The following is a 23,279-nucleotide window of genomic DNA, read 5'->3' on the forward strand; positions in this document are numbered from 1 at the left end:
TTAATATTGTTTGTATAGAATTATTAAAAGAAAATAAAATCCATCAAGTTTTTTTTTAATTCTTACAATTATCAATTAATTGTCATTCTTATCATTCTTTATCAAAACATAAACGATCTTCAGCAGCACTCTGTGCTTACCGGCGGAAGGAAAACTTAAAGAAAGGACAAATAATTGTCCATAAATGCAGTTAAAAGCGTGATATGTAAGTTTGAAGAAACCGCGTCGCTGGATATTGCACCGGGAAGAGGATGACCCACAACATAACAGGAAATTTTGAAGAGGCATCTGCAAGTTCTTTAAATGCTTCTGTAAGTGGCTGCTCAATAGCGCGAGCAATGGACATTTCAGGGACAATGTACATTTGAATTTATGCAAAATTCAAAAACTGTAACCCTTACAAGATGCATCTCATGCAACAATTGAAATTGCAAGATTACTCTGCACATTTTGATGTACAGAGTTATCTTGATGTACAGAGATTCACAGAGTACATCGATGTACAGAGTTATCTTGATGTACAGAGAAGCACAGAGTACATCGATGTACAGAGTTATCTGGATGTACAGAGATGCATAGAGTACATCGATGTACAGAGTTATCTTGATGTACAGAGAAGCACAGAGTACATCGATGTACAGAGTTATCTGGATGTACAGAGATGCATAGAGTACATCGATGTACAGAGTTATCTTGTACATACAGAGAATATTTGATGTACAGAGTTATCTTGTACATACAGAGTATATTTGATGTACAGAATTATCTTGCATATTACTCTGGCGTTTCCTGGCAAAGATTCAAATGGATGATAACTGGCCATCGCATATCTTATGAATAAATGAGGTTCATTTTCGCTTAGATGGTACTGTGAACACACAAAATTGCCGCATATTAGATTCCACCAATTCTCATGCTATTCAACAACAGCCGCTATAGTCTCCATACTTCAAGGCCTGGCGTCGATTCAAGGTGAATTTCATTGGTGACCAGTACTTCTTCGAGGAAGTCACAGTGAATGAGTTCGTTAAATGTGCAGTCACCAGTGGCCGATACAGCAGATTCCTGGGGGATCATGTTGTCCCGTTTATAAAGCACAGAATCATAAAAGAAAACATACTTTAAGTTAGATGGTACATTTTTCTTTACTTTAGTACTTTTGAGTACTTTACGGATACTTTTTTGATAGACTGTAGAAAAAAATAAAACTCCTTTTTAATTTTATTTCATACAGTTCTTAAAAATTTCCTATTTCACCTGTTTCATATTTCTCCATTTCCACATGGGGAAAAATACTACGAGCGTATGCCGTGCACTTTGCGATATTGCACCAAGCACAGAAATTGCACATGTAATTACGTCATTGGGAGATACAAAAACCTGTTTTTGTTGTTGTTGTTGCCTGTTACCAATTCATCAAGACTCATATCCAATCCTATCTATGTTCGCACGGCTAACTCTGCTTCTTTAATTTTTGTGCTGTTCATAAAAGTCACTTTTGTTATTATTATTAAAGTTATAATTCGTAACTAAAAATGAATTGATTCGATCTTTTAAAGTCAGTTACAGTAGACATAACTCTCGTAAATATCTTGCAATGTTCTGATAATGTTTATATACAAATATATATCCACGCACTTATTACTAGCTACCTATACTCTAAGAACAGGGATAGGGCGTAGCTTAATAGTAGCAATCTCTGCATAGTACAAGCGTTTATTTTGCTTCAAGTACCATTCTAACGACATTTACGGGTTAAAAAATATTATTATTATTATTTTACTATAAGCATTACATTCTAATGAAGAAAAAAAATTGTGTTGCCATCTGAAATTTTCAAAATTTTGTTATTGTAACCGCGACTGTGAGAATTGACTGTGGCTCACAAAATTTTTGAATTCATACCTTTAAACATCTGTATCAAAAATTTCATTCTGTTATCTTGAATTATTGAATCATCAACGATTATTATACTGAAAAAGTTTTTAAAAAATTTAATTGGTGGGGATTTTTCTAATAACGCAAGAAAATATACAATATTTCCACGTTGTTATTTCATATTCTGAATGTCGTACAATATTGTGAAAATATCATAACAACTTTTTGGGGCATTCTTTGCTAAAGGATCTCTAAATGAATTGATACAGAGTACTTTTTAAAACTTTTTCATTAAATATGTGCTTCGAAGAGAAAAAAAATAACTTCTTACTTCTATAATAGGAATTCTGGCTGCATTCAATTCCGATCCCGATGTAATGGAATTCAGAACATTCGATTGAATACTTGGAACATCATTTTTAATTCTTTTTAGTTGGGCTTCATCTGAAAAAGGAAATTTAATGCGGTATGAATAATTGAATGATTTAAATCATTACATCATTTAGACACTTGAATAGAAAGAAATCCCTTTTCTATAAATATTACTTCATATCTTATTCTTAACGGAAGTAATATGACCTAATTTTCTTGTTAAATATTTAGTAATATAAAACCAGTTTCTGACTTTTGATGGTCGTTTTATAATAAATGCACTTCTTCGAAATTGTAAAATTTCTTATAAAATACTCTGCTGAATTTCTGTGATTTTTCTTTTATTCTTCGTTTTATAACTTTAAACACTTGATTAGTAACTGAAATGTGATATTTGAAATATACTTTTCTGGCTATATAATGGTGCATGTGAAGTATTTAGATTAATTTAATTTCACCAATGGCTTTAAAGTATCAAATATCAAATCCATTATTAATAATTGCATTTGATTTAAAACGTTTTAAGGAAAAAAGTAAAAATATATTTAGAATTAATTCTTGATGAATCCCAACGCGTCCGTAAATAAAGGTATTTTAAATAACGTATACAAAATGTTTTGCTGAAAAGATTCATTTAGACAAAATATTATAAAGCAGAAAGATTTTCTATCGCATTCAAATTCATTTCATATCAAAACGAGAAAATCTACTGTACCGAAGAATTTTAATGTTTTGTAGTTTCTTGCAATATTACACATTGTATCAAATTAGTTGTAAAAAAAAAACTCAATTTCTTAATTAATTATTAAGTCCCACTGAAGGACACCTCAGACATCAGGAAAAGAAGCTTCTGGTATCATTGTCAATTCTCACCACCCTATGGATACAGAAATGGTGTGGGATCAGTTACCCTTTACCGATGACGGGGTATCCAGCATACGGGAGGATTTGTGCCGTGACCGGCAATGATCCTTAGGAATCAGGCCTATGCTATCGCGGCGTCCGGTCGTTCAGATTTATCCGTGTGTTTTCGGGTGGATCGGCGTGGCTGCTTATGGTTAATAACGACATAATATTTTTTAAAAGGACGATACAAAATTAAATTAAGCATTCTAAGTGACAACTTAAACAAGTGTTTACGTAATAAGTGTAACAAGTGTAAACAATAATTTACGACATGAAATGCTCAGGCAGCATTTTCAGCTATGAATTTTAGTCTTAAGCAATCGTTAAAAGCATGTAATCAAAGTTTGAATCAGTTTTTAAGTAACAGAAAATCTCAAAGTAATTCTCAAGCTAAAGAAGGGGGGGGGGAATCAAAGTCAATAAGATAAATAAATTTTATTCAAAAATATTTCTTTCTCCTTCTCCTACTATTATAAATTTAGTTTAATAAACAAATCCTAGGTGCCATCCTGTTGTTTGTTGATGTAATTAAAAAATGGTTTTTAATTAATAAGAAATCGATTTTTTCATCAATTGTCATGAAACATTCAAGAAAATCTTTCAGATGTTTACCATATTCATGAGAAAATTTAAAAAAAAAAATCTGTTCAGTGGTTTAGATTTTAGATTTCTATAAGAAACAAAAAGTTTATTACATCAGACTTATTTATGTAGTTTTATTTTATTTGCAGCCAATGCATTTGTATCTCCAGTGGTGTATATACTTTTCAATTTATCTTTTATTTTATTTCATTAATATAGAATTTGAAGCAAGTTTATAAATAAATTTATTACAAATCTAGAATATTCACATTTGAACAATTCAAAAACACAATTATTTTCATTACATTAATATTAAAAATGAAGTTTACCTGCATTGAAAGAAAGAGTAATCCATACATAATCATTGTCATTTTTGTAGCATCTCTTGACGTTAAAAACTTGTCGCCTGTTATATATTTCGGTACTGAAGCCATAGAAGTTCATTGTTATAACTTCCATAGCCTGCAAAGAAAATAAGTTTGAGTAAAAATACGCATGGTAATTACAAAAGTAAATTTCGATATTACGTTTTAACTTTCATATTAAACATAATAAAGAAAAAGTATCGTAATAGTCACAAAATTCGCACTTTCCTCATATATAATTTAATATGAGGAAATGACACCAGAATTTTTTAGCCTGTTTCAAATTTTGAATCCAGTCGATATATCAATATGTCTCTCTGTCTGTATGTCCACTGCCTCTATATGTGAACAAGATGACTCAAAAGTGTTTTGGACTAAATGGATGAAATTCAAAGTACAATCTTTACATCGTTTATAAAGACCATTACATTACATACATTACTTACACCATTTTCAAAACCATATCTTTACACCATTAGATGAAATGCATTCAGAGGAAATCTTTTTGGCTCTCAAAATATAAACTAACACGATAGCTGTAAAACAATGAGAACTAGATGGATAAAATTTTGTACTCAGATTTAATAACCAAATTGTAAGTATCTATCAAATTCAGAATGAAATCCGCCAAGAAGTTGATTGTCAAATTATATTTTTACATTCATCTAAATGTAATAACTAAAAAACGCAATGACTTAAATATATGAAATTTGGCACGTGATTTTTGTGAATACATTTGTAATTCTGTGTCTAACTCTTATTTTAATCGATCAGAAAAATAGAGTCCAAAACACATATCCGATGTTCTGGTTATTATGTATAAATTGAATCTTAGTGATTAATCACCAAGCATGGGAATTTTCTCCACAGCTAAAACCCAAAATAAAACCACTTGGTTTGTCCCACCAGTACATCATTGCCATAAGAGTAGTCGTTCAGGAGTTCTCTGACTCTTGATTCTAGTAAGCAGGATCTGATTACTCGCTTTCTCAGTGGCGAGTAAGAGTAATGTTGTACGGAGAGTAATCCCCAAATGTTGTACGGAAGAGGCTTCACCTGATCACATTCTTATTTGTCTGGGCTTCTCCAGGCAGATCTTATTGAAAATCCATTGTCAGCATTTGACTTTTTCAGGGTCACAGACTTGATATAGTTCTGCTATTCTTAGGAATATGCAACAACAACCCATCGCCAAAAATTTCACGCTAATAGACTCTTTTGTAACAATTGTTTGTTAATGGCAAGTGGTTAATAATATATACGTACAGTTATAATAATATATATAGTAATAATATAACTGTACGTATATATTATTAACCGAATATATACGTACAGTTATCAGAGAGTATACCGGAAAATTTCGTTGGTTTTATAGAAGATTTAATATGTGATTTAATAATTGCTACTTACTCTCTCTTTCAACCTTCCTAAGAAAAACATCTGCACCTGGGTCAAAGCATTTTTAACAGAATTCATGTTTCTCTCCACTTCATGGTCCTGAAAAAAGTTTTGTTTACAACATTTGTAATAATAATATTAATAAAATTAATTAGATCTTAGATAGGATTATGAATAATAAATGATACTCTCTTTTTTTAAATATTAATCGCTTTTAAAATATCAATCGCTTTTTTAAATATCAATCGCTTTTAAAATTTTAAGGATTAATCAGAGAGTTAACGTTTCTGCGTAATTTTATTAGATTATTTTTATGAGTAAAAATGTCATTGAAATTTCTTTAATGTTCACCCATGCTTAAAGATAAGGCTTACTATTAAATAATGTCATCGTAAAAAAATATTTAGAATATTTTTTTTAGATTAAATAGCACTTATTCGAATTAAAAAATATTTCTCGTAATATTTTTATTTAAATTAAAATATATGCAATTATTTCTTTATGATAAGTAACAATTATTCAGATCAAAAATATTTATAGTTCTTTCTTGAGATTAAGTAGCACTTATTCGGTTAAAGAAATACAGAATCTTTCGGGAAATTGATATTTATTTAAATCAAAATATCTGGAATTTTCCCATGATACTAAGCATCATTCATTGAAAAAAAATATCTAGAATATTTTCTTGAAACTAAAAATTCACTCAGTTATAAAAAACTCTGGAATCTTTCGTGAAATTAACATTCCTTCAGATCGAAATATACAGATTCTTCCCGAGATTCTAAGCAACATTGGTTTAAGTCAAAAATATCTAGATTTTTCTTGCAATAAACTAAGATTTATTCAGAATAAAAAATATCTAGAATCTTAACATATGATCAAGTAATATTCAAATGGATTAATAAAACAAAATGCTTCTCACCGTCAAATAACTGTGAGTGACTACGGCTTTAGGAATTGAAATGTATTCATCTCCACGTTTCAGCTGATAATCGTTAAACACTCCTTCAAAAACATTGACTCTCAAACCTCTATTAGTTCCCTGTAAAAACAGAATAAAAAACAGATGCATTGCATTATTTTTACTTTCAAAATGAACTGTTCAGAGAAAGAATTCATATTCTCATTTTAAGTCCGAAATTATTTTAAAATTGCTTTGGTGAATGATATTACTTTCTTCTCAAAATTTGAAACAATGTTCACGAAATAATCTTACATTAGGTAGTTTCGATGTCCGGTACTGGTTTTTACAGAGGAAAGGAGACGGGAAGAGAGATGACATAATGTACAGATTTCCCAAATCTACCACACCTGTACTTGTCTGGAGTGATTAAATTAAACCATTTGAGGTAAGTTGAAAAAAGAACATGCAAATTGTTAAGACATGAATACCTCTACCCCTGAGTTGATGTTAGACAAACTTTTGAATCCCATTCCACTTGCTTTCTCTCTTAACCCTTTAAAGGGCCATTTTTTTCTAGTCATATTATGTTAAAATATTTTGAGGCTTGAAATTAGAATAAGAAAGGGATTCATTTAGCTTATTAGATAAATTTAATTTGATTAATTAATTAATTTGGTTAATTATAATTAAATACAAATCAAGACACATCATTTTGTGTGAGGAAAAGAACTGAAGTATCTTAGTTTCTGTTTTACTAAAAAAATTTGTCAGAACTTATGCCAACCTACATAATTTCATACAAAGATTGATAAATTTGGTGGGAAGCATACTTCCCACGGCCCTAGAAAGGTTTAAATTGGTGTCTGAGGCAAGTGGCAAATTCGGATTCTTTCGTTCCATAGTATTCTGTTATTTAAATGTCGGAAACTCATTTCTTTGATGACCAAAGTATGTCTTTATTCATTTGAAGAGAATACTTTTATATTTTATGAATGAGATTTAGACTGATTTGACTATCGAATGAAAGTTCATGCAAGACTTCAGGGAATGTAAACTTTACTCTCTATCGCTACAAATGTTTATTATAGTTTGTTCATTCAACTACATTATGAGTGATTAGATATTAAAGTATGTTGCTTTCTTGATTTATATTGTAAAAATAAAGTTTTTATTAGTTTCTATACAAATTATGTATTACTAAAATTAGAGCAACTGTAAGGGAAATGGATTTTCCTTTTTGCATAAAATTTCAGTTTTAAATTTCTCGAATACGAAGAGAGATTCTTATAATTTTCAAAAATTTTGACCTGAAGAATTTGATGAATATTCACGCTTCGGACCATCCTGAGTTTGAAAAAACAGTTATTGATATTTTAGTGATATGTGATGCGCGAGAATAGAACCTGAGACCTTGTGGTTCGCAGTTCAGAAACATGACCATGATACCAAAATAATTGCTCGGGTAGCAGGGCTGTTAACTGGCTTATATGCTATTCACCACAGACACTCTCTCCAGTGAGTCGGTGGTTAGACGAACGATATGGCTGTTGAGTGGTGATGTATTGAGCTGTTGTCTAATGGGCCTGTACCCAGTTGAGTAGCGCCAAGCGTTATGGCGAGCGTGTGTGGGTGAATGGTTGTTGATGCTGTTGCTGTGGCCTTTTTGTGTTGCTGCGTCAAGTGAGTCAGACAACTTTGGTTTGCTGCTTCAAGTGAATCTGAAGACTTTGGTTGCGGGTAGATGGCGCCACAACAGCTGTGCGAAGGTTGAAGGTTCATCGTCCGAGGTCACCAATATAGGGGATTGTAAGGCGCGAGGGTAGAACCTGGGACCTTGTGCTTCGCAGTCCAGTAACATGACCATGATACCAAAACAATTGCTCGGGTTGCAGGGCTGTTAACTGGCTTATATATTATTCACCACAATATTATGTTTGCCCGCCTGAGAACTCGATAATATGACAATGCAAGAAAGCAAACGAATGAAATTTGATATACAATCATTACTTCAAAAATGCCTGGAGTCTATCAAGATTTGGACGAACTTTGCCAAAAGGAAAGTTTGTTAGTATGTATTGAAAAATGTAGAAAAAAAGAAATTTCACAAGTTATTACAGGATTTGTAGATCTATATGATAATGGATTCAATCTTTCAATGAGCTGATTATTAGTCAATCTGTCTATTTGTATCTAGAACAGCGACGCAATTCATATACACAAAGAGCAAGATAAATGAAGTTTGGTAAGAAATCTTAACATCAAAATTGTAAAAATGTATCTAATTTTGGATCTAATCAGTGAAGAAAGCAGTTCAAAATGTAAACTCAATTATCTTCACTATACAATCTAAATACAAAACAATTATCATTTCCTCTTAAATTACCTCACTTAAAAATGAGAATTCATCATTTGGAAATAGAACTTGTGGATCAGTTAAAGAAATCCCTCCAAGGTCCCGAGGAAGCTCGAAAGTCGGCACGAAACTTCTTTCACGTGTAAGTTGGCATTGGCCGTCAGTTAAGTTGTATTGGTAAAGGTAACCTGAAAATAAAAATTTGATAAATTAATAATAAAAAAGAACTTGATAGTACAAATTTCAACTTATCATTAACCAACATACATTTGTAGAAACCTGATTGCTGTCTATAGGTTCCGGCTTGACAGTTTTGGAACCACACTAAAATTTGAAATGTATTATCAAACGATTTCTTGTGGTGACTTCCTTTCACAAACCTCTGCGTCCACTGGAAGGGGGGGGGGTCACCTCATATTTGAGGGTGAGAAGCTTCCGGTATGGTGGTTGGTTCTTGCCAACCTGGTGAGTACAGAAAAAAAGGGGGGGGGGGGTCGGCTGCCTCTCATCGATGACGGGACGTGATTCTCAAGGGAAGGGTTGTATCGTGGCCGGTGATGGTCCTTAAGACTCAACCACAGTTCCCGCCAGTATTGCTGTTGTTGTGTGTCCGGTCATTCAGATTTTTACATGTGCCTTTACATGTACGAATCAGAGTAGCCGATTATAGGTCCTCAATCTGTGCATTGAGAGTAACTGCGATTATACACGAGTCTCAAATATCCTTCTGCAAAAAATTGCTTTTGACTGTTACTTTAGCAACTATTCAGTATCAATAAAATAGTTTTTCATTTTCTATTTTGTACTAGCTATGTGTCTGTATATGTTGAATTTTTAAATTTTATATAAAGATGTTTTTGTACTAACAGTAGCATCCTATAATTACAAACTTTAAAACTGTGGTGTAGAAATTTATCGGTACTGATTTTCTGTCTTCTAAATCATTGTGAAACGTTGTCACGAAGTCATAATTAGTAATAAATTAAATGGAAGTATTACTTTTATACTCAGAAATTGATTTTTTTATTTTAATTATTTTCTATTTCTCAGTCTTTAATTTATATATCATTTTGTAAAACATTATGCACTCTTGATATATTTATGTATCAAATTCACGACTAGGTTACGAGACGTTTATAGAATCAATATTTAATTAAATTAATCGATTAAATAATTCATTATCGATCGATATAATATAAAAAAATATTAAAAATGCATTGCCATTGGGAATATACACTTTATTGAAATATCTAAATACTAGCCCACTAGTAAATGAGTAAGAAAGCAATAACTAAAGCTCTATTTTTACGAACATGGAACATAAAAAATTAAGTACAAGAGTGTTAAGATAAATAATATTCTTTCTCTGTCATATTTCCCCCTCTAAACTTTGTTCAGTTTTAAAAGTATTTCCTTTTATTGTCTCCTTCCTCTAATTTTATTGTGAATTCGAATAAGCTTTACTTAAGTATAAAATCAAATGCATTTTTTGCTGTTGTTTTGTATTATTGCAGATTTTAATCCTAACTTTATTGAAATTTAAAATTTAATCCATCGGTTTTATTTTTAATTAATCCATTCAAAAATAAAATCCTACTAAAAGTGTCTGAAATTATAGTCATTACAAATACTAAAATGACTATAAAAGGTCGTTGAAAATTATATCTACGCTATAGTATTGTAAACTAAAGTAATCAGTTGATCGCAATATGAAACAAAATTCGATAGAAAGTTGTGCTTGTTTCCACTTCTTTTAGAAAAGTCCTTAAATGAATTTCTACACAGATTTTATTTTATTCAGAACCATTTGAATTTCGCAAATTTTACGGAAATAAACTCGCCAGGACCATAAGGAACTCGAAACTTGATAAAAATCTGTAATATTTCTTTTCTGTGCAGTTAATATCAGTACTTTTCAGTTAGCGGGGTGCAAGAGAAAAGTCGCCAAATAATTAAAGTCTGAACTCCCCCCCCCAGACATAAACATCGCCAAAAATAGTTGTAGCGTTAGACTTATATGCAGGTTGGTGCAGGACTAAGTTATTTGGTGACCTTTCGCTTGCGATCTTTTAACCGAAAAGTACCCTAGTCTCATAATAAGGAAGAGATTAAGAACAATTCCTAAATCAAAAGGCCCCATCACTGATTTTCGGCGTCACCAACAATTAGAATTTCTTAGCAGGTGTTTGGCTTATCACGTTCAGATATTGGTTACTTCCAGTCAACGAATCGACATCTATCATTGCAAAACAGTCCCTTGGAAAGAACATACAACTATTGGTGACAGCAGTGTATTTAGGAAGTGTCAGTTTTACAGATATTTTGATGGTTACTGAATGCATGTCAGATCAGTCACGTCCGGGTTCCACAACAAACTTGTTGGCTATTTAGTGACTTGTTACCTGAATTTAACGACAAAAATGACAGTTCTCAAAAATATAGAAAATGTGTCTATATTTTTAATAGGACTCGAGAAACGGAGATTCTTCTGGGTTTTTGGATGTCCTGTTTGAAAATCAATAAAAAGCGAGAGGCAAAAACTCATGAGTCGATCGAGTGAATTATCTCTTACTGTTTATCATAGAGGGAATTGTGCTGTACTATAATTTTATTAGCGGTTTGTTGTCTTCTAGTATGTTATCGATTTCTGTAAGCATTGCATTTGTGAGTGCTTCCGTTTTCTTCTGTCTGTATATCGTAACTTTTTGCGGAATAAAGCACCGTTATCCATTAATGTGTTTGTTATACTTCTCACTGTGCATTAACTGGACGGATTTTATTAAACTCTATAAAATAGATAGACAGAGAGTAGATCAAGTTCAAATTTTTCCTCTTTACATTTAACGACTCTATATAGTCAAATATGTGGACTGAGAGTGTTTGCGGAATAAAGCACCGTTATCCATTAATGTGTTTGTTATACTTCTCACTGTGCATTAACTGGACGGATTTTATTAAACTCTATAAAATAGATAGACAGAGAGTAGATCAAGTTCAAATTTTTCCTCTTTACATGCAACGACTCTATATAGTCAAATATGTGGACTGAGAGTGTTTGATCCCTACCAGCCTCCCTTTATTATTCCAAGCAAGTTTTAAATTTGAATGAATATAAAATTTGCTTGATTTTAAAACTTAATTAACCCTTTAAAGTGCCAATTTTTTCTAGTCATATTATATTAAAATATTTTTAGGCTAGAAATTAGAATAAGAAAAGGAATTCATTTAGCTTATTAGATAAATTTAATTTGATTCATTAATTTGGTTAATTAATAATTAAGTAAAAAATCAAGAAGCATCATTTTGTCTGAGATAAAGAACTGAAGCATCTAAGTTTCTGACTTACTAAAAAAATTTGCCAGAACTTATGCCAACCTACATAATTTCATACAGATAAATTTGGTGGGAAGCATACTTCCCACGGCCCTAAAAAGGGTTAACTCGAACTGAGAATTTCGATCAAATATTGTTTTTATACTCGCTGATTCAATTCAATTCTAAATCATGATACATACCATGTAACATGTCAAAAATCGAATGCACTGGGGACAGCACGTCTGGTCTATTTTTGGGTGCAGTTTTGTCCCAAGGAGAGTAGTGAAAGGCTAAAAGCTGACTGCCTACATCCAGAGCCATCTAAAGCAAAGAAATAAAACATATAACGTATACTGCTGCATTTAAATTGAAAAATTATTCGTTTTTCTCTTGTGTATTACTGACTTACAGTGAGAGTATTGTAGTAAGTGACGAACTCATTTGGATCTCCGTTAAAGTCTACGGTCTGGTAAATAACTTCAGCTTTGAACTGTAAATTCCCTTTTGAGAAATCTGGAATCTTTGGGATGTCGTCATCATCAGAAAATACTCTTCGGCGGCAACCTCTTCCTCTTGGAAGCTAAATAAAATCTTCATATTATAGCATATATATAGAAAAATTTCATGCATTACAATAACTCTTTTGATGTATTGTTTATCTCTTTTCTTTTATTGTTTATAGTTTATGCATAACAATTAAATATTACACAAATGCATACATTTTGATATTAGAATAGTAACGAAACTCCTCATTTATGAAAAATCGCAATGTTCTATCTAGGAATCGTGGCTGTAAAGGATGAGATTTCAGTTTTGGCAGATTGTGGTGCGACTGTTAGAGCGCCACATTCTGCGAAAAGTCGTACAAAGTCACATTTGGATTTCTTGTGCTTCAAGTTTCTCTATGCATTTCGGAAAATCTTTTGACCATTTTTGCATTTATTATTATCTACATATGTTATTTATATGCAAACTTTTTTGATACTTCCAAAGTAGTTTTGAATTTATGAGAAACTGCAATACAACGATGGCGAAAACGTCCTGTAAAGAATGAATGTCTATTTCAGGACGACATCGTTTACATCACATTCTGGTTCCACTGTGAGTTTTATATACACTTTCCAAACGAAATTAGTTTTAGTCACAAACTGAACTTCTGAGTAATGTATTGTTTTTCAAAAATATAAATTAAAGGCCAGTTAATTTAATGAAAAAAAGAAAATATATTAATAATTTTTGACTAATGAGCAGAATGACTTGATATTGCAGAAAATTAATTTTATTCCATTCCAATACCTCGGGATTATTGTGTAGTCAAAGCTACTGACCGCATAACTTTTAAAATCATGCAACATTATGTATAATCTTTGAAATCGTACTACTTATAAAACACAATGTAAATTGTGCATTTATACGTTTATAATTTTCTCTTAACTATTAAAAAATGTCACAATTGTTTAACTTTTATTTTGTAAAATAATTTTTTTATGAATAATTGTTGCTATAAAATTCTACACAGTTATATACTATTCATGTATAGCTAAAGTACTTACATCAAATGGCGTAAGCCCTTCAGAAATGAAGGGCTGGAACTGAACAATGTCGTATTCTTGCTTAGAAAATTCATCAACTCGCGAATCTCTTATGCCGCCAAAGATGATTCTCAGTGGAAGTGTCTTAAAGTCTTTCAAACCATAGGGGTTTTCATATTTTTCAGCTGCAAATATAACAAATCATTGGTTGAAACGATAATATTGGTTTTGAATGACGTTTTACAATAAAAATTGTTTATACATAATAAACACAATAAATTGAAAATGTACAACTAACATCATTGCATATATGTGCATTTTGTACAAATTCCTTTGTGGAATTTGAAGTTAAAATGTTAATGTTTCAGATAAGTCCTTAAATTCTTTTAATTATAAAACCTATCACAAGACAAATTCCTATTAGGTGCTTGCATATATTTTAATCAGCGACATCTAATGGTAAACATGCGAAGTGTCTATATAAACGATAATGGTTTTGGGTTTTACCAATTTATTATTACCTTATTGTTATCATTTTGAAAGTTTTCAATTTAGTATTATTGAGTTATTCAGTGTCTAAATATCCCAATCATGGAACGCTCCAAATTGCATTTTCAACATTCATTGCTTTTTTTGTTTGATTTGAAGAAATCTACAAGTTTCAACGATATAAGAATGGTAATTTCGATGCCAATGACAAAAAACGGCCTGGAGGAAAAAAAAAAAAAAAATCGAAGAAAATCAATTGCAACACTTATTGGACAAAAATGGGGGAAAGTTGTAGAAAATGATGGAAAATATTTTGATTGATATATATTTTGCCAATTTTTTTCAATAAATGACTTTTTTAAATGAAAAAAATGATCAAAATGCATGAAGCACCTAATAAATCTTGCATTTTGTTTATAAAAAAAATCTGTATGATACTAGCATAAAGAATAATGTTTCGTTTCTGCTTTCCGCATTCCTATTCATTCACTATACAATACATTAAACTTTATTTCTTACATTATATTCTTTTATCTGCGTGCTCAGCATATACAATAACTTATAACAAAAAGCATATTATAAGTAGTAATTACTACTTTTACAACTTGTAAAAGTAGTAATTATAATTTAAATTAGTACTTTTAATTATAATAATTACTACTTTTTATTATAATAATTAATTATAATACAAGTAGTAATTATAATGTAAAAGTAGTAATTATAATTTAATTAATAATATCAATATCCCTAATGCCCGTCCAATGAAACTAAGGCAGCCGTACGAGACGCCTGTATATCACTGATAAATTTCCACCCATTTTTCGCTAATTTTGATTGATTGAATCGACACCTACTTTGTTCTTTAGACACCCTAGCCGCATAGGTTTAGGGGATAGGGAGATTTTCTGCGGAATTCTCAAAGGATGTTCGGGCATATATTTGCTAAATAGCTAAGAGTGGTCCTTTTTTTCAACCCTTTAAAACTATGGGCTATCATTGCGGTGTTTTGAGCGGGTAGGGAATTTTTCTTATCTTTGAAAAAGAAACTTGGCCATTCAGTATTCTGAGGTAAGTGAACTTGAGTGATCTTAGGAATGAAAGGATTAATTATTAAAAATTTTCTTTTCGTATCCATATTAAGTTAGGCTTAGCTACAGATCTGGCTGAAATGCCACTATTTAGTATGGACAATCATTTTGCAGTCAAACAATTTAGGCATATGTATATCATCTCACAATGATAAACACTAAGAACACAAGAAAACAAAATGTGAAATTCTGATCAGTCGGCTGTATGTTTGAATATCCTATCAGTTCAGTATTATAAGCCGGCGACCTGGCATAAGGGTAGTGCGTCTTCCCGTGATATAGGCACACCGAGTTCGAGTCCCGTTTCGGGCATGGTTGTTCTTGTTCTATTTGTGAGGTGTGTGAATGTACCCCCTGTAAAAAGGGGTTGTGCAAGCGAATGTGACGCATGAAGTAGCTAAGTCATACTCTTAGCCCTAGTCGGGGCTACTGAAAAAAACGCTCAATTGGCTTAAATCCCTGACAGTCAGTGGGCTGGTAAAGTGTCTTAAGTCACAACAGAGTATTATGATCCTAACCAAAGTACAGTAATAGATACCCAAGACAAAAAGTTGTACCAATGGTAAATAGGTGCCAAGAATATGAGAAATGGTCTACTTTACAAAAGATATATTCATATAATAATAATTCCTATTTGATTCTGGCTTACTTTGCTAAGTTACTTACTATAATAAAATAACTTCTTATTTGATTTTTGGTTTTTTTTAAATACTTTGTGCTTTTTTATCTTTCTTCTTAGCAATTGAATTTTGAATCGCCAATATAAGAAGCCACAAATGTATAACAAGAAAATAAGTAAAAAAAAATAATTAAAAGAAAAAACGAAATAATAAGAAAAATTCTCACCAGTAAACACGTAATCAACAAATGTTAAGCCTTCCCCATCACAACGTCTCCAATATATGGCTTTGATACCTCTGACTGTGCTTTCATATTCACCCATGTAAAACTAAAAAAAATATGTTTACAATTAAAACAGCATGATAAAACATATACAGTCTTATTCTTTCGTATAAAACTGCAGAAAAGTATTTCTCTTTTAAAATGCTTCAAGATAAAGCAAACAAATACTCGTATCTCAAAAAAAGAAGTTCTTATCTCACTTAGCATCATTATTTGTTGTTCAATTAAACACAGTACAATTTATGTAATTTAAGATCACTGTTAACCAAATTAGTGCCAAAAAATCGGAGTGTTTTTTTTAATTTATTTTTTAAGTTAACGAGGATTTTTTTTAGTACAGCAGTTAAAATTGGTATTGGAATTTATTTTCATGAGATGAAGGCATATAGAGTTTCACTATGAAACAATAACATTTTATAAATCGGAAGTAATTTAGAACTGAATGACAAATTTATTCATAAGTACAACAATAATGAAGTGAGCGAATACCATGGAAGAAAAAATCTGTCTCAAAAAGTTCATGTTTCTTAATGGAGCAATATATTCTTATGTATTCTTTTATATATATATATATTTGTCAAATCGTTAAAATGTTAATAAGCGATAGTAATTGCGGATTTATTTTTATAATTCCTAATAAACTATTAGGGAAAACTTTATGGAAAGAAAATAATTCGCTATTTAAAAATTTAGTCTCTATTTACCGAGTTTTCGAATAATCGAAATTATCTGTCTCAATCCGTGGAGTAATTAAGGCTCTAATCAATATAATCTTCGTTATAATGAAATGAGTCTGGGCAATTCTGGTTCTTTGCTTACATGTATATTCTGCTAATTGACAATAAAATCCAGTATCAGAAATCTTTTACCACCAATCACCATCAGAGTTTAGAGCAGCAAACTTCCATTGCCAACCATTATAATGTACTTGCAATAAAAATACGGATGGGAACACTCGCATCCCCCCACCAACAATCATGCTTCATTATATGGTGAGAAACGCCTTATTAATAAAAATTCATATTATTTTAGATTAATGAAGTCAATTCAATGACGATACAGTCATATGATGACCTTACCAATTATGTCATGTAATATCCAATCGCACATTATGTTTCATTTTTTTCTTGAAAGACATACAATGGTCACGACGCAATTAGTATGTATCACATGAAAATGAATTGAGCATGAATATCTTATCTAATGATGAATCAGAAAACATTAATTTCTGATATTATGAAAATTTAAAATGACAAACAGAACAGCAAAGCTCATATTAAACATTACTATTGAGCATTTTAGTATTTGATAAGAGGTACAAGTTCATTCGGAGTTTTAAACTTTTGAATTAAATGTTCAGAGGTTGAAAAAATAATTGACCAATTAGAATATTGATGATTTTAAATATAAAACAATATTGATCATAAAAATTAAATATCAATAGTTTAAGGATGATAATAAGAGAACTTCGTACACTAAATTTCACTAAGACCATAGTAATACGAACCTGTGTTAAAACGTCTGTGTGCAGTTTGCCTCGTAGAAAAAAAAAAAAAGAGTTTTACAAATATTATAATGGATACTGAATCTTCGCCAAGCCAGCGATCCATGGCCTTGGTGATCTGATGCTAAATTTAGTGACAAAAATGAGTTCCAGAAAATACAAGAATTATCACCGTGTTTCTATTAGGAACCAAGTTACGCAAATCCTTCTAGAAACTTCTATATTCTGTCACGGAAATTATAAGATTCCATGATAATAATGATAATAATTCCGCAAATTATAATGGAATTAAATATTCTGTTATAATTTGCGTGATAACTAAAACGAAGTCTAGTGAATTCTTTCTTTGGAATGTCACAGAGGAACAAATTTTCTACCAGCGATCTGAGTGCTGTTATTTAATAACGATTTGATTTTTGCCGGTGAGTTGTTTGATTGCTTCCCATACAGTTTTGTGTATACCTCGATTGTATTTTGCTACCTCCGTTTCATGCTTTCTTGTGGAATAAACATGTGGTTATTGCTAACCAATGTATTTATTAGTTATCGGGTTTTTTTTAGATTTCTCACCATATATTCATCAGAGGATTTCCGTAACAATATGTAATATTGTGTTATATACAACCTTTCACTTGCGAAAGGAGACACAAAGAATAATGCAAGTTTTTTAGATTAAAACAGTTTAATTTGCAATAAAAAATTGCAAATCCAAATGTGCAAAAAAGCACGCTTACACGATTCAAAACTCAATCGCAACAGCATGAGCTATATAACGGACAAATATCTCAAAAATTACTGGGCTTCGCCGCGTTCATTTGTAAGGCCGGCTCTGAAAACTGAGCTCCGTAGTAATTGTCCGCTCTTTGTAAAATAAGAGATTGCATTTTCAGAAAAACTCGTGAACCAAACTTCATCAGTCTGTGAAATTGCATTTCTCAAACATTTAGTGTCCTAATGGGCAAAAGCGTTTCTAATTCAAAAAATCATTGCAACAATGCTTATCATGGTTAACCATTTCCGCTGACAAACTATGTAAAAAAAAATTGTGCATGGATATCTTATCATCTTTTTTCAAACTATTTTGTAAAGTTACTTTCATATATTATGATAATAAAGAAAAATATTTTAAAAAACTAAGCAATAATATTTCATAAATAATATCAATTGAGTTTCGCATCAGACTTTTATGAAATGTATATTAATTTTCTTAACAAATATTTGCAAGCATTATAATGATATTTGGTACAACATGATTTCCATAGCGACCACGATAAACCGCCAAATCATGTAAAAAAAAAACAGCCAAAAGTAGTCGAACTAAGAGCAATTAGTTCATTAACATTAATTCACTAAGGGGTGAATGCATTTCCGGTATTCACTTTTGACCTTGGACTTCATTGTTAAATGTAAACATCTCCTTATTCATCTTTCTTCTCACCTCTATTTTGACGAATTAAACCCATCCCAACACATGAGCAAAAGCGCTGAGGGTTTTACATTTCATTGTCAAACAATATACACACTTTCCCTTTGGGTTTCTCTTTGGCGTCGTTTGGCATTGGTTATTCTTTGCGTCATTTTAATAGCGGTCGTCGTGGAAATCTAGAAGTATCTAAAAAGTTTACTACGTTACTATTTAATGCCATACTATCCTCCCCCCCCCCCAGAAAAAACACAGAATTGAGCTTAATAGAGGCATAAAATAATGAATAAGGAATTGAAGTCAATGGACTTACAACTTTTGGCTTGCTAGAGTTTACTGTCTTGTACCATTCATCATAGGCTGTTTTCAGCATGGCGGATGGGCCAACTGTTATCTGTTCGTCTTTATCCGTCGTATAAAGCCAATCATCTGGTGCATCTTTAAACATTTCAGGTGTCTCATTTAAAAATTTCATTGTGCAGTTCCAACCTAAATGCATACAAGTAAATACATTGTTTTTAAAAGAAAAAGAATCATTTTTTAAATAAAATACTCATAACTTTACAAGCAATTAATTCATTTAAAGGACTTACTTTATTTAGTTATGATTTTAATAAATAAAAATATTTCCTTAATTTTCTTATCTATTAAAATACTACTTTAAAATACGCGGCTGTAGCTAAAACGATCCAGGCTGTTAAATATAATCTACATAATTATGACGATGAGAAAAGATAATCTGATGAGAGAAAACTGTTATTATATGAGATGTGCCTTTCAGCAATTCAGATGTATAAGAATTTTAAATATTGCTAAGTAATTTAACGTTATTTCCAAGGCTAGTTAGTCTCTACATAAAGAAATCCCGGTGTCAAAAATAAAGATTCTAGAAAATACAGATTCTGGAAATGAAGGTTCTAGAAAATACAAGAGTCACGACAATAGTTATATTAGGACTTAATACCCAGGGATCCTTTTAGAAAATACAAAAATCACGACAATAGTTCTATTAGTACTGGAAAACAAAGATCATTCTAGAAAATTGAATATTTTGTCAAGGGAATCTATTATAAATGCGCGAGAAAGCTAAAGTAATGGAGTCTAATGAATTCTCTCCTTGATGTTTTGATCACTGCCTCTCCGCTGTTAAGTTGTTCCCGCTGAGCTGTTTTCTTATTTAACGATATGCTATTTGCGCTTGTTGTTTTTGTTGGAAGATGATTTCTGCAAGTGATATTTTCTTGTTCCCTTTTACTGCGTTTTACTACTATGCTTTCATGTTATTTTGTAGAATAAAACTTCATTATTCATTCTTGAATTAGTTGGACTTCTTATCTTTTACTTCTGAACGATTTTCGCAAAAGCATTGTTACTATTTCAAATGCAAAAAAAAAAAAAAAAAAAAAAAAACAGCAAGCATGGGAAAAAAAATAATTAACTTAATTTAATTTATGATGATGTAAATTATATCCCGTAATTTGAAGTTTAGCAATTAAACTTGACTGTCGAAGCAAAATTGTTTATTACTGGACATTTTTCTAAATATATCAACTAATCGCTAAGAAAAGTTTAGTTTTATTTTCTTTGTAATTAAGGATAATTTCCACTTCATTGTAAATGATAAAATAAATAAAATGCAGAAACTCCTTCCTCGTGAGAAAAAAAATCCCCCATTAATAATGACATTGTTTAAACTTTTTACAAATATAATTGAAGTATATTATTTTCTCTAAATGCTCTGTGATGGATTTCTTTCTGCATATACAGGGGGATTCAAAACTTGTCGTTCAAAGTTCGTGGAGAGGTAGAGAATATCTCAGGAAATAGATTTCTTTCCGAAAAATATGTCCGCAAACTGCATCTGCTGGGACAAAATGGACAAGTAAAGTGAACACAAGGATGCTGTAAAATTAAGTGATAACGAATGTGATTTTTATTCAAACAAGCTAAAATACAAGTTCTCAGTAAGTACTCAAAATTGCGACCATTTACGCGAACGCGAGATTCACAGCGCCGTTGCATCGACCACCGAACATTTTCAGAAACGCCTGGCATATCACGGACGATGCCTGCGGCTTAATCCGCCGAGATATATTATCAACATGATGGAACTCCAGACTATAGCACAATTGTTGCGCTGTTTACCTGAACCAAAAATCTGGAGTTCAATGGATTGGCAGAAGTGGGCAGATCACTTGGCCACCCAGGTCACATGATTTATCGCCCATAAATTTCTTTTTGCGCTGGGCCATGTAAGACCATGTGTACGAGACTCCCATCGACAGTGAAGTGGGCCTTACTGCACAAATAGCGGTAGCCGCAAGCATTGTCCGTGATATGCCGGGCGTTTTTGAAAATGCTCGGGGGTCATTACAACGGCGCTGTGAATCTTGTGTTTGTGTAAATGATCGTAATTTTGAGCACCTACTGTGATCTTGTACTTTACCCTGTTGGAATAAAAATCAGATTCTTTACCACTTAACTGTACTGTTTCCTTGCATTCCCTTCGCTTGTCCATTTTGACCATGCAGATGAAGTTTGCGGGCATACTTTCCTATGTGAAGTCGGTTTCCTGGCGTATTCTCTACTTTCCCACGAAATTTGGACGGTAAGGTTTGAATCACCCTGTACATTTCATCAGAAGTTTATTATTTACTATTTATCTTTATATCTGGAAAATAGGAGGAGGACTTTGAGGGCTTGGCGTATCAGGAGATCAAAAGCTTCCATATATAATAAAAATTTGTGAAATCAGATAGTAATTCGTTAGGATTGTGGGACCGGTTCATTGGTTTTCCTAAATATTTCAAATATTTTTGAGAATAAAATCGGCGAAATTGCTCAGGTTGTTAACGATATGAGCTCTGTCAAATTTTTATTTAGGCGCTATCTCTCTAAAATCGAGGGCGGCGTGTCAGGATACTTTTGATACTGTGTTTGAGTGTCATGAATTTTTATTATATTTTCATTATATCCTGTTACGAAAAAATCTATTCAGTAAGTGTACTGTGGAAGACCCAACAAACTCGATAACGAAAAACGGCATACAAAAATACGACATACGACAAGCATACAAAAATAGTACTTATAAGAAACCTGCAAAACTCATAAACACGCAAACAGCAAATCGTTATTAAACAACAGCAAAAATATAACAGTGCTCATCTAAAGAGGTCGCATTGTAATCAATATTCCGAAGGCAGAATTCATTTGATTTCCTCGAATTTATGTAAATTTCCTGTGGGAGAATTGAATTTTCTTGAAGAATCTTAATAGAGAGATCGTCAAAATTATTGTGTTTCCCAAAACCTTCATTTATGTCGCGAAATGACCAGGTTGTCATCAAGGTCAAGGTCAACACAGAAAATCTCTCTTTCTTAGAAAGGAGATAATACTTTGATGTGCTTTTTTAAATTTAGAAAACTGTTTTCAACCTAAAAGTTTTCTTGATATTTTAAAAAAATGTAGAAATTAATTATTTCAGCTACAAACTTTCATCATAAATATCGTCTTTTTTCCTTTCTCTTAATTTTTTTATATTGATTTTCTTAGTAGTTGTTTTACTTTAAATTAAAATTGTCAAAATTACTCGATGCTTTTAGAATTTTCGATGTAATTAGAGATAATTACTTTATTTGTTAAATTTATTTAATAAACAGCTTTTTATTTGTTCTTTTTTTTGGAGGGGGGAAAGCAATATGACGAGGGGGTGGTCTGAAATGGAAGTTTGCTAATACTCTTAATAGTCTTGAGCCGTTATTAAGTACTATTTGTCTGATGTTTGGTTGAAATGGTCCTTAAGACATAAGAAGAGATGCGAAGCATACATTCATGTCATGATTTCTATTGACATTTGGGTAATCCAAATTGTTGTGTTTTTAGTTACCGATTATATCCCATGCTTCATAAGTTGGAGGGTTGTAAATGTAGGTAATAAGTTTTCCAGCTTGATGAGCTTCAACTCGACCTCTTCTATTTAGCATATCATAATATTCTACGTAGTAATCTGTTTGTCCCTGAGAAAAAAAGAAAAAACAAATTTTTATTACTAAGTAATCTGTTGAATGTTATGTATAAATATTCAATAAATATAATAATAAAATACACTATATAAAAATAATACAAAATATAAAAATCAAATTCTTTCTAAATTTGATAAAAAGGACACAATGCTGTGACGACAAAATTTAATTATGTTGGTCATTAATTGCTCTAAAAATGTTAAAACAGTGTATCATCAGCAAGAATGAAAAAACTTCAGAAATTT

At 31.5% G+C, this 23,279-nt stretch overlaps 1 protein-coding gene across 1 annotated transcript in view; it reads right to left on the bottom strand.

The window, feature by feature from the left end:
* Positions 1-23,279, bottom strand: part of LOC129965917 (uncharacterized) — a 46,030-nt gene that overhangs the window by 13,688 nt on the left and 9,063 nt on the right. Inside the window, exons 4-14 of the mRNA XM_056080203.1 lie at positions 22,899-23,028; positions 19,326-19,501; positions 16,029-16,131; positions 13,627-13,790; positions 12,483-12,653; positions 12,274-12,394; positions 8,789-8,946; positions 6,424-6,543; positions 5,514-5,600; positions 4,068-4,200; positions 2,210-2,322 (exon numbers count right to left, since the gene is read on the bottom strand). Coding sequence (XP_055936178.1) covers positions 2,210-2,322; positions 4,068-4,200; positions 5,514-5,600; positions 6,424-6,543; positions 8,789-8,946; positions 12,274-12,394; positions 12,483-12,653; positions 13,627-13,790; positions 16,029-16,131; positions 19,326-19,501; positions 22,899-23,028 — 1,476 coding nt within the window. The remainder of the gene's footprint in view (positions 1-2,209; positions 2,323-4,067; positions 4,201-5,513; positions 5,601-6,423; positions 6,544-8,788; positions 8,947-12,273; positions 12,395-12,482; positions 12,654-13,626; positions 13,791-16,028; positions 16,132-19,325; positions 19,502-22,898; positions 23,029-23,279) is intronic.

This window comes from Argiope bruennichi, chromosome 1 (assembly GCF_947563725.1).
Source record: "Argiope bruennichi chromosome 1, qqArgBrue1.1, whole genome shotgun sequence".
NCBI lineage: Eukaryota > Metazoa > Arthropoda > Arachnida > Araneae > Araneidae > Argiope > Argiope bruennichi.